This window comes from Camelina sativa, chromosome 2 (genome assembly GCF_030686135.1).
Source record: "Camelina sativa cultivar CO46 ecotype springtype chromosome 2, ASM3068613v1".
Taxonomy (NCBI): domain Eukaryota; kingdom Viridiplantae; phylum Streptophyta; class Magnoliopsida; order Brassicales; family Brassicaceae; genus Camelina; species Camelina sativa.
The window spans coordinates 19,946,477-19,962,325 of record NC_141881.1 but is presented as its reverse complement, the minus strand read 5'-3'; the positions used below and the strand labels follow the sequence as shown (position 1 = coordinate 19,962,325).

Sequence of the window (15,849 nt, the reverse complement as noted above, 5' to 3'; positions counted from 1 at the left end):
ATATAATTACATTTAAATATATAAAATATTAAAATATTTCTAGAAAAATGTTATCAGTCATAATATCTGATATTATGTTGACAGAGTACCATGTATATTATTTCTTATAATACCAATGGTGTTGTGGTGGAGGTTTTTATCAACAAAACTACTTCGAGGACACAAATAAAAAATTAGAAAAACAAAGACTACCTTGATACTAAAATTTTAGGTTGGGAATAAAAATTAAGAATTTTTAAAAAAATTTTATTTTTGGCAATACTCCATTGATATATAGATAATAAGCTTTCTTATCGACCCAGAAAAATAATTTCATATTTTGTGCAGTATTTCATATTTTTATTATTATAATGCTAATACTTTTTTTAATTTGTATATTTTCATGTATTTTAAAGTTTTTTAACATGTATTATTTTGTAAAATCACATGAAGTTATAATGTTTTTGCATTTTTTTTTGTCACAACTGTTTTTATTTATGATATAAAGCCAAATTTGACAAGCCAATATTACAAACCGACTAAAGTCTACAAACAAACCAAAATAAATAAGTCTAGGTTTATAAAGTATAATTTTAAAAACTTAAACAATTTAAGTTTATCTTACCAAAGGAGAAATATCCAACGCCAAAAAAAAAAATCTACTTTTTAAAAAAATTAATTTTATAGTTTAATATGTTCCTAACAATATTTTTGTTTTCCAATTAGAGGATTAGAGAAGATTTTTGGAGTAGGGTTTAAGTGTATTGGCATGACTCATACAAGCGAGCACATACAAATACGCACATTTTATATGACAATTGACAAATACACACCTTTATATGACAATTGACAAAGTTATTATAGCTATGAGTCAAACCATCGATCAATATATATCAACGTTTTGATAACAATGAGTCAAACCATCGATCAATATATATAACTTATCAAATGATCATGTTAGAAAGATTGCGATGAATATGTAAGGTGATTTTAAGAACTTTTTTGCTGGACGAATTTAGCCCATTGGTTTCCGTTTTTTTTCCTTTGAACATATTCTTTGAGTTTTCTTTATGGTGACAATACTGTAATTAGACTTTGAAAATGTAATTAAAAGGACTTTGTTCAATAAATATGTGGAAGGACCATAATTATGGTACTTCGTGTTATAGCCCATTGCTTCAATCTATAAGACGAAGTACCCATAATTATCTACAATCTACTGATTTTTTTTTTTTAAGTTAATGTAATTGTCTTGTCCTACGGCTGAAGAGCTTAACAGAACAAATCATACCAACAAAAGGTACAACACATCGAACAGTTTAAAACGTCACTGGGAAAGGGAACAAGCACATTTTCTTAACCCTAAACAACAAGAAAAGAAAAGGTGACTAACAAACCCTTCCTTGATTCCTAAGGTACATCACAAACTGGCCTCAAGGAGAGTTCTCAGAGACAGCTACTACAGTTCCCGAGCTCAAGAACAACAGCTTCTACGGATGGTCTTTCAATGGGAGATTCATGAGTGCATAGCCACGCGATTCTAGCTAGCTTTGTGGCTTCGTATTCAAAGAACCTTCCTTGAAGATTTGGATCGATGTAATCATTGAACCTACAAGCTTCAGTTCCAAGCTTAACAAGATGCCTAACTTTCTGTTTCCCCGAAATAATCTGAAACACAAGAACCCCGAAAGCGTAAACATCGGTTTTCTCCGTGAAACGTCCTGTTGTTGTGTATTCTGGAGCGAGATAGCCCATTGCTGCACTGTCTTTGAGTACAGAGAAGACAATGTCGTTCGTCAAGAGCGTGTGGAGACCTGAGTTTGAGAGTAGTGGATTGTATCGTTGGTCGATTAGGACCTTCTCCGCTGAGATGTTTTGATGAACTAATGCGGGTTTGCTTCCTTTGTATGAATGTAGATAAGCAATCCCTAAACACAAACATGAAAAGCATAAGCAAACAATAAAATCAAGTGGAGGGAAGGAATCAAGAACACTAAGAAATTGGCTTACCCTTTGCGATGCCTTTGGCGATGGAAACTCTTGTGGACCAATCAAGAACATGTGTATCACCATCTTTGAGATCAAGATAGCTCAGTAGATTACCATTGGGAGCAAAATCATAGATGATAAAGCATTCTCTACGGCCTCTTGAACAGCAGAAACCTCTAAGTCTTGCCAAGTTTTCATGTTTCAGAGACGTCAACATGGTGAGTCCTTTCAAGAACTCAGGTTCTTCGGATTTACAACTGGTTTTACTAAACCGTTTGATCGCTACAGCAGAACCATCTCTCAAGATTCCTTTGTAAGTCGCTGAGAAGTTGCTTTTGCCAAGCAAATTCACTTCTGAGAAATACTGTGTAGCGGTTTCAACCTCTTCAAGATTGAATCTAAAGCTCTGGATAATTTCTTGAGCAAAGACACTGAGGTTCATGTTATCTGAAAGTGGATCCCAACCGTTGGTATATTCAAGACTGGCCAATGGAGAACCATTGTTCTTCCTAAAGCCTCCTACTACGGAGTTGTTGAGACGGGTGTCCGACATTTCATAAGCGGTTGAAAGCTTCTGTTTGCGTCTACGATAATGCGTGAACAAGAGGATGCTAACAGCAGACAAGGCAATGGTCGAGACAACCAAACCAATAAGGATTGCACCTTGGTGAGATTTTGGAGGAGCATTACAGTTTGTTCCATTACAAGGTAACCGGAGAATATCTGATTGTGGTATATCTCGGGATGGAACATTGGTCACAGTTGCACCGAATGGCTTGGCTCCAAGACGAGCTGAGCCATTGCAAGGTTTCAAAGAGGGGAACTCAGCTCCACATAACCTCGAGTTGTTATCAAAAGCAAAACCTCCATTAAGTCTCTTCAGTACTGTCAAATTGGTGCAAAGAAAACATAAACCACAATGAGAAACAACACTACACAAATAAGTCTTAACATATACATAACAAATGAGGGAATCACTTGTCTTACCAGGAGGTACACTGCCAGTGAGAGAGTTGTTGCGGATGTCGAGAACTCGAAGCAGAGGAGGGTTAGCTAACCTTTCAGGTACAGAACCAAAGAAGAGATTGTAGCTCAAATCTAGCCGCTCTAGAGCACTTAAATCCCCTAAACTCGCGGGTATAGCTCCCGTGAGTTTGTTAGATTGAAGAGTAAGAACACTGAGGTTGCTCAGGGAACCAAGCTCCCTTGGAATGCACCCTGTCAAATTGTTGTAACCGAGCTGCAAAACTACACAACAATACAGACCAAACTTAGAATTAAGATCAGCTTAGCAATATCAGAAACATAGTTTTGTCTTACTGAATTCTAGAATTAGAAACTTGGTCCTTCTACTACTTCAATCTCAAATATAAATCTTTTTGGAGTAATTGAATCAACGATCTAATTGAACAATGATGAAATCAAGAGAAGTACAAGTATCTTCAATTCAAGGCCATGTTATGTTGGGACCAGTAAGCAAATAATGGTTCCAATTCAAAGTTTGTACTAGTATCTTTTAAAGTGAGCAATAAATTTATTGACTATTCTTCATTAGAGGAAAATTACAAAAAGAAGAATCCTATCAAAAAGACATGAAAATGACGTTTTCGAAGACAGATCATAAAAAAGCATTAAAGTTCATCTACCAATTCAAAACTTATTCAATAGTGAAGTAACTAAAAAACCCCTAAAACAAGGAGCTCGGATTTCTAGATTTCAAATCTCCCATTGAACCTTGATTAATCTTGGAACAAGTACTTTGCACAAACCAAAGATCTAACATTGCTAAATAGTACTACAGGTTTTAATTTTAATCGATGAATAAGATTAAAGTTAAAGAAAAAAAACTAACCTTGCAAGCCTTGCATCTTCCCAAAGCTTGAAGGAATCCAACCGGAGAGGTTATTAACATTGAGATAAAGATCCGTAAGCTCCGACAAGTTACCAAGTTCTCTAGGGATATCTCCGACAAGAGCATTGTAATGCAAGAACAAACCCGTCAAATGTTTAAGCTTTGCAATGTTTGGAGAGATTTTACCAGACAAGCCTTTCCCTTGTAGAGAAATGTTAGAAACTTGTCCTTTCCAATCACAACCAACGCCTTCAAAGTCTTTACACAGATCTCCACGAATGCTCCATGAAGCTAAGTGTTTGTGTTCTGGGTCAAGCTCTGTTTTGACCTCCATCAGTGTCTGTAACTCGTCGGTGGTGGGCTCTGCTCCGATTAGGTTACTGAAGTAAGCGAAGAAAAGTGGGAGGAGAAGAAGATGAAGCAGCATTTGTGTCGCCGTCATTTTAATTTATCTTTCTAGGGTTTGGCTTTTGAGTACGAGTGTATGATGAAGCTGGAAGAAGCTAAAGGGAGATGAGAAAGAATTAAACCTTTTTTTTTTTTATCTCGTCTCTTTCATCGCTGGCTTTTAAAGTTTCAGTTTTTCAAGGAGAGGAGAGAGATGATAAAGACACAGAGATGTCGCATGCTTTTGTTTCCATTCAGACAAAAGAGTTAAAAAAGGAGTGTTTGTGTTCTTGTTTCTAAAGATTCAGAGATAGATTAAAGCTGATCGTCAGATCTTATTTTTATTGATATGAACCGTTGGATCTCTTTAGAATGTTTTTAGTTATGGTAAGTTAGTTTGTATGATATCTTTTTTTCGTTCGTCTTGGTCCACTCTGACGAAGGCATGCATGTTCTATTTGTTTTCTTTTTTTTGGTTTATATATATTTCAAATTCTATTTCTGTTTTTCTTTGGGACAAAATTCAAATTCTGTAATATTTTTTTGGTAGCTAAACAAATTTTTTTAAAGTGAAAACAAAAAAGATATTTCTTCAATCACTAATCTAATACTATCAAGTATCAAGGCTAAAGTACTATAAGTATTTTCATTCATCATTCTGTTTAAGATAGTATTAGGTACGGACCCGCACATACGTGCGTTATTGATTTCAAAAATTATGTTTACTATAAGGTTTGTAATATATTATATACACATAGTGTTACATTTATAAATATAATTATTTGTTAAATCATTTACAGTTCAAACTTATATTAGTTTGGTTTCATTCAGTGTGTGTTTTTTGAAATAATAAAAGTTTCAGCATAAAATTAAGATTCACAAAACAACATACCTGGATCTAACGTTTACCGAATTAATGATTAATCAGAATTGTATAAAACTTGTAAATTATAAAACAGATAAAAACCATAAAAAAGATTAAAACTTCTCAAAACGAATGACCTAAATTCTTAAGCAGGTCAAACCCGTCCCGGTAGCCATACTCCATCAGGGATATAATTTTTTTTTATCTATAATAACCTGTCCCTCGAAATCTTTTAGAAATAATATATATATATATATATATATATAAGATGTTATATTTTCTCATATGTTAATTTTGAAATTATGGAATTTTTAATATACGTTAGTCTTATATATCATAAATTTTCTATATGGAAAACTGAAAATTAGGATTGGCATAAGTTTTAATATTTTTAGTTTAAAATAAATTTAAGATGCCGTCAAATTGTTTTTTAAAGATTTCTCCAATATCTTTTATTCAAAATTAATTTTAATTTTTTTTGGTCAAAAAATTTTAAACAGTAAGAAATAATATTATTTATATTTTTGAAAATATGATTTAAATATATATTTTTTACATCTCATGTGATAATTTTTTATTATATTATAATACATAGGTTTTGAAATAATTTCAAAAACATGTAGGAGATAATATTTATTAATATTTGAATAATATTTACCAAGTTTAGAATTTATAGGAACAAAATATTGTGTTCTGTAGATAGATTGAATAACAATGGCAGTATTATGTAATATTATAGAATATTAAGGGTAAATAATAAATTGGGCACAAAATTTTCTGACGACAACACATCAGTTTTTTTTCAAAAATGCTTCTCTTTTAATATATAGGGGATATTAAATTTTTATTGAAAATATAATTGTAACTTAATTGTTGATATAATTCAGATTATTAGCGGTAGAAGAAACAATAGATGTGATCTGATTGAGAAAATCTAATCATTGTATTTATTAATTACCAAAAACTTTTTTCTTGTCAGAGTTGTGATAAATTTTGATTATAGAAAATAAATATATGGGTCTTAAATTTGGTTTCTGATATTTTTTGTCCCAATTTTCTTACTTACAAATTTCAATCATAGTTCATTCATCCCTTAAATAAAAATAAGTACCCATTTTCGAATTATAAATTATTTTAAACACAATAATTAAAGGAAAGATTTATAAATGCTCAAGGATCTGATTTTTATGTACAAACTGTAATGTAGTATTTGTTTTCTGTTTTGGAAACGAATGCCATTAAATAACCAAAATTAATGCTGAATATTGATATTCACAAAAGTATCATTACTTTATTTCCTTTAATATTTTCGCAAATCATAAAAAGTACTGTAATAAACAATTAGACTAAATCGAATCATGTTCTCGAAATTGGGCTGTAAACAATATTGCGTGAAGCAAGAGTAATAAAATTGGGCTCTAGTAAAATGATAAAAGGCCCAAAAAACATTGTTTCTGCGTCAGAATTGCTATTGAGCACAGGTAAGAAATCCTTGCCATGCTATGCATGCATAATTGAAACTTTTTTTTTTTTTTTTTTTGCATAATTGAAACTTATTTCTCCTTGATATACTGGTGTGATCGTTTTGGGTTTATAACTTGATGTTGTTTTTTTTTGAAAATAAATATGAATCTGTATAAAAGTTTACTTTTGTATTGAAGATATACAATCATTTGGGTTGATGATTTCTTCGAATAAGATATATTCATAATATAAACAAGATTTTCATAGTAAAATGAACTAGTAGGTTGGTTCCAAGAGCTATATTATGTCGAAAAGATCTCCTGAAATATGTCGAAAAAGAAGAAAAAAAAATATTGTCTACTCGTGGTTTATAAATATATATGGTACTGCGTACATTATCTATTTCAATTGCTTGGGCAAACAAAAATTAAATTGTTTGTGGTTTAAATCGTTTTAACCGAAGCTGTGTAAATAAATCATTCATGTGGGTCACGCCTCTGTCACCTTAAATTATTGATCCCAACATTTACGACATAAAAGTTCAAAATAAGCAAATACATTAAAATTAAATTCTTGAGTGAAAAATATTGATAGCAAATACAAAAGGTCCAAACAGCAAAACTCACGATATATATATTCACCGTATCCACACGATTTTTACATAGATATTTTTTTGTGTGGGCATGACCGCATGAGTAGGTCTCTCTTGTCACACAATAGAGCTAAAAGCCTAAAATAATGAAATGTAAACATTGGTAAAGAGCGGATGATTATTAGTTTTTCCAGACCTGAATACTAGTAATAGTCTAAATGTTGACATATGAACTATATAAATCTCTGAAAAAAAACATATCGTACAAGAACGAAGAACCCAATCCAGCTAAGCTACCTATTGTATGTATTAGCACATATCTTAATTAGATAAACTAGGTTAGACCCGCACTATGCCGCGGGATTGGATTTTTATTTTATTTTTGTTATATTTTGTTTTTTTTTCGATTTCATAATTTAATACATGTTATTTAAAATTAAGTTTCATAAATTTATGCTATTTGAAATCAAATTTCATAAATTTTTGATAATTTTAATGGTGACTTTTTTTTTGTTATTATTAGATACTTGAATTTTTGATTTCATAAAGTTAGTTGTTGAATATATTTTAATTTTATTACCCTAAAAATAAGTTTAGGAATTTCAAACCCTTAGTTTTTGATTTGTTTCTCACTTACAAACCCTCAAAAATAGTAAGATAGATTACTCTTTGATGTCTACATTGTAAATTTTCTTGATAGATCTTAGTACTTTAAGTTTAGCCACTTCAACATTTGTCTCCTTAATCTCACATAATTTATCTCTTAAAACATATTACATATTTATACTTGTTCTTGTCACTTAGTTTATTTAATTTTTCTGTTAATATTAATTCTGTAAATAAAAATTGCAAACTTAAATAAACAATTACATAAAATTATTCAAAAATTGTAGAGTTAAATAAAGAATTACAATTATTTAACAGAAAAGTGAAATAAACATAAACTCAAAACAATACAAAAACCCAAACTAAACTAAACCAACCAAAGAAGATGACTGTTTCAAAATCAAACAAACAAAACACAAAAGACCAACCAACACTTACATATGTGTTAAGCTGACGGATAAAACTCGAGAAGTTATTGTGCTTGAAGAATCTCGGAAGAAGGTCTCTAGAAAACTCCGGTGGATTCCAAACGATGAAACTCTTGTTGCTCTGACTCCACGAGACGATCGAAACCGATGAAGCATCATCAACCATCTCATATGTTTTTGTAAGAAAAGGTGGGAGTGAGCTTGATGACCCTCCATGATTACTCTCATCCATCTCTAAAACACTTTCAAAATCTTTAAAAACTTTCAACTCCTTGATTCAATCTACTGCCACAAAAAGCTATACAAATCACACTAAAAAAAAAGCAGAGCAAGAGAGTCTTTACATCAACTATAAGTTCAAGAACCAAAAGATAAAAGCTTTTTATGTCAATAACTTTAGTACATAGAAACTACAGTTAAGGACTCAAAGAACTCTCACTGATTTCGATCAAAACTGGATAAGATTCAAAATCCAAATTTCCCTTTAAAAAAGAAAGCTTCGAACTTGAAACAAAAATCCCAAAACCTCACCACTGTTTCTCAAAATGAAGCTAAAAGCTTCTAAGAAGCCCTTAAAACCATAAAACCCTTTAAAATTCAGAGAATCTAGAATGTGACACACCAAATCGAATACAAATTATGTTTTCTACACATTACCTTTGGTCGATCATTCTGACAGCTTCAAGTCCAGTAAAGATTTTGTCAATGAGACCAATCCTTTGCTCTAATTGGGAAACTCTAGCCATCGCTGCAGCTGATACACCGTAGGATTCGTCAAAGGTTTTACTTATGCTTAAAGCGTTTTTGCCTAGCACGAATCCTGTGGCAAGCATTGTTTTCACCACTTCTTGAGCTTCTCCAGCATTGAACTCGCCTCGTTGAGCATGAGGCTACCTGATTGAAGAACGAATGAGCTTTAGAAATGAGACCAAATATGAAACCAGTGAGTGTAAGATTCTACTATCTAATAAAACACAGAAAGATCAAAACTGAGAGATGTGTAAAAAAGAGTTTCATACATTTGAGTATGATTCATCTTCAAAACCCCGCGGAGTCGCATTCCAGAAATCGAACTCTTCGTGATGTTGTCCCCAACGAGTAATGCAATCACGCTGATCCTATATCGTTACGCTCTGAAGAAAGCAAGAATTTCAACGAACCGAGTTATTCATACTCAAGAGACACACAAAAAGAAAAAAAGAAAAATGTGAATAAAATCGAAACAAGACTTACACAGAGTACAACAGCGGTTTCTTGAGAATAAGAATCCCTGAACATCACATAAGCACCCGACCTAGTCTCGTTAACAACATAGCAGATTTAATTTTGTGAATCCAGAATATGCACAAAATACCAATTTTGTCTGGAAGTAATGTTTGTTTACCTGACAATATCAATATATTCGATTGTACCAGAGAAAGAAAAGAAATCAATAAGATCTTTCTCAGTAACAGATAGAGATAACCCAGTCACTTCAACACCATATCCAATTTGATGATCCATCTTCACCCAACAGCTGAAAGAAAGAAAAAATAAAATAAAGAAACCCAAAAATATCTCAACTTAACCTAATTCGACAGATTCATCACTTCCAGACGCAATCGAAACTCATTAATATAAGGAATATACTCTTCCGGATCTCTACCTCATACTAATATAGCTTTACATGGTTCTGAAATTTCAAGCAAAACTTGAGCAAGAACGGATTGTAAATTGTATAAGAACACCAAAATCGTTAATTCACACATCATATTACTACAGAGTGGTGGTGAATTCTTGAAACACGGTGAAACGAGAATTGAGAAATCAGATTCCGAATTGTTGAGATTTTGGGACCTTTACGATAAATTTCAGATTATTAGAATGTTATTTGATAGGTTAGCAAATTATAGATGATCTGTATTAATTGTTATAATTTAATTGATTAGTTATTTTTACTGATGTATCAGCTTCTTAGTACAAAAACTGAGGTGTCATCACCTGGAAAGAAACATTGTAGTTTTATTGTATTGATACACAATTATTCACGAATGTGAAAACGTGAAAAGAAAATCTCATTGTCAAGAAAGTCAATTGGTAAATTGTACGTTACAAAATAGTTATAAAACACCAACTCTAATGTCTACACAAAATTTACATTATGAAACCAATTTAATGCACACGACCAAACATAACAAAAAAGTATCGATGATGGACCGGAGCGTATCCTTCACGCGCTGGAGTTAGGAAAAAAAAAGAGTCCCGCAAAATTCACGCGACGTCTGTCTCTTTCACACTACGATGACGTGTCAATAGAAAAACAAGGAGTCAATGTGCCAGGTCAGCGTATAAATCCACATACATGCCAGGTGTCGTCAGTGGTTGTCCTTCTGTGTCACCGTAACGTCAGTGTAAACCAAGTTAAAGTGAGACCCCCTCAAAAACTTTCAGTGGACCAATTTTGAGCAGAGTGCTTTCAATCTCAGCTGTACGATTCTTTTTTACTGCTTTGCTGACTATATATATACATATATGAAGTATTATTTAATTTTTTCGGATTTTTATAGAGAAACTCCCCCATTTTACAAAGGAAATAATAATAATAATTTGTTTATTAACTTTTACTTGGATTTTATTTTTGTAGACAACTCCCCCCCATTTTACAAAATAAATGAAAAACAATAATTTTAAGTTTTTTTTTTTCTAGTTTTAAAAATAAAAAGTAGAGTAAAAGTGTTCACATCAATAAACATTGACATGAGAGCCGCGCAATTCGCTCCGCGATTGAGACAGGGCCCATTCCTCCTTATCCTTCCCAGGTTTTGTTTTTCATTTATTTGTTTTTTTCTTATTTTCTCATATTTATTTCGGATAATATTTTAATAAAATTTTCAAAAGATAATAATCGATGTTTTGTTCGTAGATTTTAGTGGAATATGCTGACGAGGACAAACGAACAGCTAATATCCGATTTTTTAAATGTCTTTTTTGGTTATCGGAATATATAACCAAAACGAACAGCTAATGTATTTTTTTTCTGTTTTGTGATGGTTTTTATAATGGTGAAAAATAGTAGTAAAATATACAAACCGAAATTCTAAATATTCTCATCGGAAACTTCAAATGCGAATTACGGCACTTATGGGATACAGTGATTCACACCAGCACCACCTCGTATATAGTAGCATCCGTGCTCATGTGTCCCTATTTTTTTAACTCTTTTTTTTTTGGTTCTTTTATGCAATACTAACGTAGAAAATTCTGACGTTAATTTATCATAATTAAGAAAATTGGAATATAGCTATGGTGTAGAAATCGTGGTTAGTTTTTTTAGCTAGCTACTTGTTGCCAAATTTTCTCCTACCATAGTGCATTATTGAGATTTATAATATAATGGAGTTCTGAACTTGTAGTCGTGGACATTTGGTATCTACGTAAAACCACAAGTCTAGATAGGTGCTTTTGCCTGTTAGGGACTTAGGGTTCAAGACTTTCAGGTTAACTATGATATTGAGTGAGTTAATGGATGGTGTATCCTCTTGTATAGTATTGAACATACAGGTGACTAAATCAAATTTATCGTTATTTAATTTATTATTGTTGATGCTAACTCTTAAAATAAAATTAGCTAAAGCCAAAAAAATGCCTCATTAATTTGGATCATAGCATGCCTACTTGTTTGGGTGACAGGATTTTCAATCTTGCATACTATTGCTGATAGCCATCACGACTTTTTTTTTAAGCCATCCACAACATTAAAAATGAATGGCATTAATTTTTATGTTTAAGAACAAAAATGTTTTCAAGCTAGCCATTCCATGCAACTACCAAAGCAAAAGTATTAGAAAGCAGCTTTGAGAGGGATATATGATCCACAACTAGGGAAAATAACTATATATTCAAGCTTAATAAGGTTTATTGTTTAAATCGGTTTCAACTAATTTAATTACGGTCATTCTCTCTCAATGATCCGGTGTTGATTAGTCATTTATCTAGTAACATTAACCATGTTCCGAAGCCTGTCACTAATTAACGTCCGATCAACTTCATATCAGGAGTGAAAAAAACTCCACGCCACATTCACATAAAACTATCGTTGGTGATGACACGATACCAATCGCCACAAGTAACAGAACTGCTATATCAAACCAAAGTTTGTGTTGAAAAATTAAAGCGATATACATATCGCCTTATCTTCAAGCCTAATTTGATGTGTCATTGACTTCTTCAAACAACATGTCGCACCGATATATATATATTTAGACGGAAAAGAATATAAGAGTAATCTTGAAAACACAAAACATCTTTTTGGGTATTAAAAACAAAAAAGCCAATTTAGTGATTAGTGGTCTTATTAGTTCACGACGATATTCCCTATTCATTTACTATCTTCTCAAGTTGCCCAAAAACGACAAATAACAACAAATACACATCTCAATTTTTTTCTTTTTAAACTTACAAAGAGTGTTTTCTTCAAAACTCGTGGTGGTCCCTTTTTATTTTATTTTTAATATATTAGTAATTCTGAAAAGTGAGGTCCATACCTCAGGAAAAAAATGAGAAAATAGTTGAGAGTGAAAATTTCATATTTACCCTTTGCAAGAAAACGAATAAGATTTCCCGCGCAATGGGGAAACCAAAAGAACAAAAACGAGGGTTTGATCGATAACGTCAGATGAAAAAAGAATCGGACGGCTATTAACGACGCCGCGTGTTATTATTATAGGTCCTACTTGTCCACCTCACTTTTTCCATCTCTCTCAACTGTCCTCCATTACCCCTTTTTTTTTTTTTTCTATTTTTCTACCCCATTTCTCTATGCACATTCTCTACTCCTTAAATTCTTACAACATTTTTTTCTTATTATTTTCTCTACTTACACTTTTTTATAATTTTAATCAAAAATTCCATTTTACTCATTAACACATCAATTAGTTGAAATACCAATCCCATTTTCATTACCATATTTCATAACCACATTATATAATGAATTAAAACAAAAACGATACAAACAAAAACGATACAAACTCATACCACAAGATATTGTGGCTACCAAAAGCAATCTTAGAAGTCCTAAACCTCCATCTAAAACAAACAAATTAAAAAGCTCTATTTTGGGATGAATGAGCCAAAAGCAAATTAGATTTTAATTTTATAACAAATGTAGAAATGAAATAAATAATGCTATATATACACCTTACTTGACACTCCATATCTCTACTCTTCAGACAAGTCGGTCCACCAGTTCAAATTTTTCTCTTTTAATTTTTCTTCATCTTCTCTCATTCATTCCAATTATTATTTACTTTTTTTTTTTTTCACCCAATCCCTTAAAAAAAAAAAACATGCATTCAGTTCCGGTGATCCTCACCCTCACAGTACTTACGGTGCTCTTAACATCACCGGCACAAGTTATCGGATACCGTCCATACCCACCTAAAACCAACGGCTCCGATCAAATCTTCGGCTCTTCTAAAAAATTCGAAGGCTCATCAAACCTCGTTCGCCTCCGTTACCACATGGGTCCTGTCCTAACCAACAACATCACCGTCCACCCAATCTGGTACGGCACGTGGCAAAAATCCCAGAAAAAAATCATCCGCGAGTTCATCAACTCTATCTCAGCCGTTGGATCCAAACACCCTTCTGTTTCCGGTTGGTGGAAAACCGTACAGCTTTACACAGACCAAACCGGATCTAACATTACCGGTACGGTTCGTCTCGGCGAAGAAAAAAACGACCGGTTTTATTCTCACGGTAAATCTCTTACCCGGTTATCGATTCAGTCCGTGATCAAATCCGCCGTCGGTTCTAGATCTCGACCGTTACCGGTTAATCCCAAAAGCGGTTTGTATCTCCTCCTCACCGCCGATGATGTCTACGTCCAAGATTTTTGCGGCCAGGTCTGCGGATTTCACTACTTCACGTTCCCGTCGATCGTTGGATTCACGTTGCCGTACGCTTGGGTTGGGAACTCGGCGAAGCTTTGTCCCGGGGTTTGTGCTTATCCGTTCGCTGTACCGGAGTATATACCGGGATTAAAACCGGTTAAATCGCCGAACGGCGACATCGGAGTAGATGGGATGATAAGTGTGATAGCTCATGAGATTGCTGAGCTGGCGACGAATCCGTTGGTTAACGCTTGGTATGCAGGACCCGACCCGGTGGCTCCGGTTGAGATAGCGGATCTTTGTGAGGGTATTTATGGAACGGGAGGTGGTGGTTCGTACACAGGACAGATGTTGAACGATCACCGTGGTGCCACGTATAATGTAAATGGGATCCGACGGCGGTATTTGATCCAGTGGTTATGGAGCCACGTGGTTAGTTACTGTACCGGACCCAATGCGCTTGATTAGTAGCGAGAGTGAAGTGAAATGGTTTGGTTTGTGTTTAATTTGTATTTTGGGAAGGGTAATTTTGTCTTTTTGAATATGAGCTCGACGATGTGGGAAAAATATGATCAAGAATGGGACTTGTGTGTCGATGCATTATTAAAAAAATTAGTTAAATGATAGTGTTATTTAAGTTGTTTGATTATGTGAAAAAAGAGTCACATATGTTGCTTACCTTTTCTTCTTTTTGTTGAAACAAATCCAGTCTTAATGCGAAATATATCTAAAGGCTTATTAAGTATGAGTTTATTTCAATTGGGTTGAATTTTGCACGAGTTATCTTAAAAAAAAGACAAAAGTTATCTTTTTAATTATTAATATAATTGGTTTTCGTTTCGTTAATCATTTCGAAAATTCAGACATTGCATAATGATTGCAAATTTGCAATTATAAACGTTGATTTTAATATTTTGGAAAAAAAAGTTTTCAATTTGTTCATGATAACCAAACTTATTCCATATATGAGGATTATGGCAAATGTAATTAGATGAAGAGCACTGTCCGCAAAGACAATAATTAATCTCATAAGTTTTTGTGTTTTTGTTTGTTCTAAAACTATAATCCTCGTGAGAACGCTTATGTTCATCATGCATAGCTCGAAATCCAAATGACATAGTTAGTTGTAAACCATAAACTTAAATTATGTATGTAAATGGGTTTAATGTCAAGATTATGTAAAACTGTTTGGAGCTAGCGCAGAAAGATGTATATATTAATGTAGCATATAGTTTATTGGGTCTAATAGTTAAGTAAATATTTATGTGTGTTTTTGGAATTTATTGGGAGATATTTTCTGAAGACACCATCAAGTTGGAAAAAAAGTGTAAGAAAACGAAAACAGAAGACAAGAGGATAAATCATGATATGTAAGGAGATATTTTTTTGAGGAGTGTGAGTGTGAGAAGAAGGGTAGGTGAAAGATCCAAACCTAACATAATTGTCCTTTTAATGTTTGTTTTTTTTGGATTTTTTTTTTCACCTTAGACAATCATAACTTATTTACCCTGATTTGAGGCAATCTTGTTGTTTACTTTTGTTTTTTACTTTTTTTTTTTCACAGAGGCAATCTTGTTTTAGAGGTGTCAGTTTCATGATTCATCACATTGAAATGGTACAAAGAAAAAAACTTACTACAGTTTACACTCACAGAGTAGAAGCACCACATAAACATTTACCACAGTCAGACAAGTTGTCTGAAACACAATTACCATTCTCTCAGTCCAAAGTAAAAGAGAGCAAATTATTCACATGATTAAAGTGTCTTTAATGTATGAAAATGAAATTGGAGAAAAAGATAAAGAGAAAAAAAAAAT

At 32.9% G+C, this 15,849-nt stretch overlaps 2 protein-coding genes and 1 long non-coding RNA gene across 6 annotated transcripts; 1 reads left to right on the top strand and 2 right to left on the bottom strand.

Moving 5' to 3' along the window:
• Nucleotides 1-1,247: 1,247 nt before the first annotated feature.
• Nucleotides 1,248-4,476, bottom strand: LOC104726306 (protein CLAVATA3 INSENSITIVE RECEPTOR KINASE 6-like). Its single transcript, XM_010445139.3, has 4 exons — nt 3,821-4,476; nt 2,956-3,216; nt 1,990-2,853; nt 1,248-1,907 (listed from the first exon to the last, which is right to left on the bottom strand). Exons 1-4 carry the CDS (start codon nt 4,260-4,262, stop codon nt 1,426-1,428), a joined length of 2,049 nt encoding a protein of 682 aa, XP_010443441.2. The 5' UTR covers nt 4,263-4,476; the 3' UTR covers nt 1,248-1,425.
• Nucleotides 4,477-7,982: 3,506 nt separating this feature from the next.
• On the bottom strand, nt 7,983-10,042 carry LOC104726296 (uncharacterized). Of its 4 annotated transcripts, none has more exons than XR_015580808.1 (6): nt 9,808-10,042; nt 9,547-9,678; nt 9,396-9,456; nt 9,182-9,295; nt 8,820-9,056; nt 7,983-8,444 (listed from the first exon to the last, which is right to left on the bottom strand). It is a non-coding gene; the product is annotated as an uncharacterized LOC104726296 (long non-coding RNA). The 4 variants fall into 4 exon arrangements; XR_015580810.1 differs by having other exon boundaries at nt 9,396-9,432; XR_015580809.1 differs by having other exon boundaries at nt 7,983-8,447; nt 9,808-10,037.
• Nucleotides 10,043-13,012: 2,970 nt separating this feature from the next.
• LOC104726286 (protein EXORDIUM-like 3) lies at nt 13,013-14,878 on the top strand. The gene has a single exon (XM_010445119.3). The coding sequence runs from the start codon at nt 13,487-13,489 to the stop codon at nt 14,498-14,500; it is 1,014 nt and encodes a 337-aa protein (XP_010443421.1). The 5' UTR covers nt 13,013-13,486; the 3' UTR covers nt 14,501-14,878.
• The last annotated feature ends 971 nt before the right edge of the window (nt 14,879-15,849 follow it).

Coding starts and splice junctions, on each gene's coding strand:
- LOC104726306 (XM_010445139.3), bottom strand. CDS start 4,262: ATGACGGCGACACAAATGCTGCTTCATCTTCTTCTCCTCCCACTTTTC. Junction 3,217..3,820: donor GAAGATGCAAGGCTTGCAAG/GTTAGTTTTTTT, acceptor ATTGTTGTGTAG/TTTTGCAGCTCGGTTACAAC. Junction 2,854..2,955: donor CACTGGCAGTGTACCTCCTG/GTAAGACAAGTG, acceptor CCAATTTGACAG/TACTGAAGAGACTTAATGGA.
- LOC104726286 (XM_010445119.3), top strand. CDS start 13,487: ATGCATTCAGTTCCGGTGATCCTCACCCTCACAGTACTTACGGTGCTC.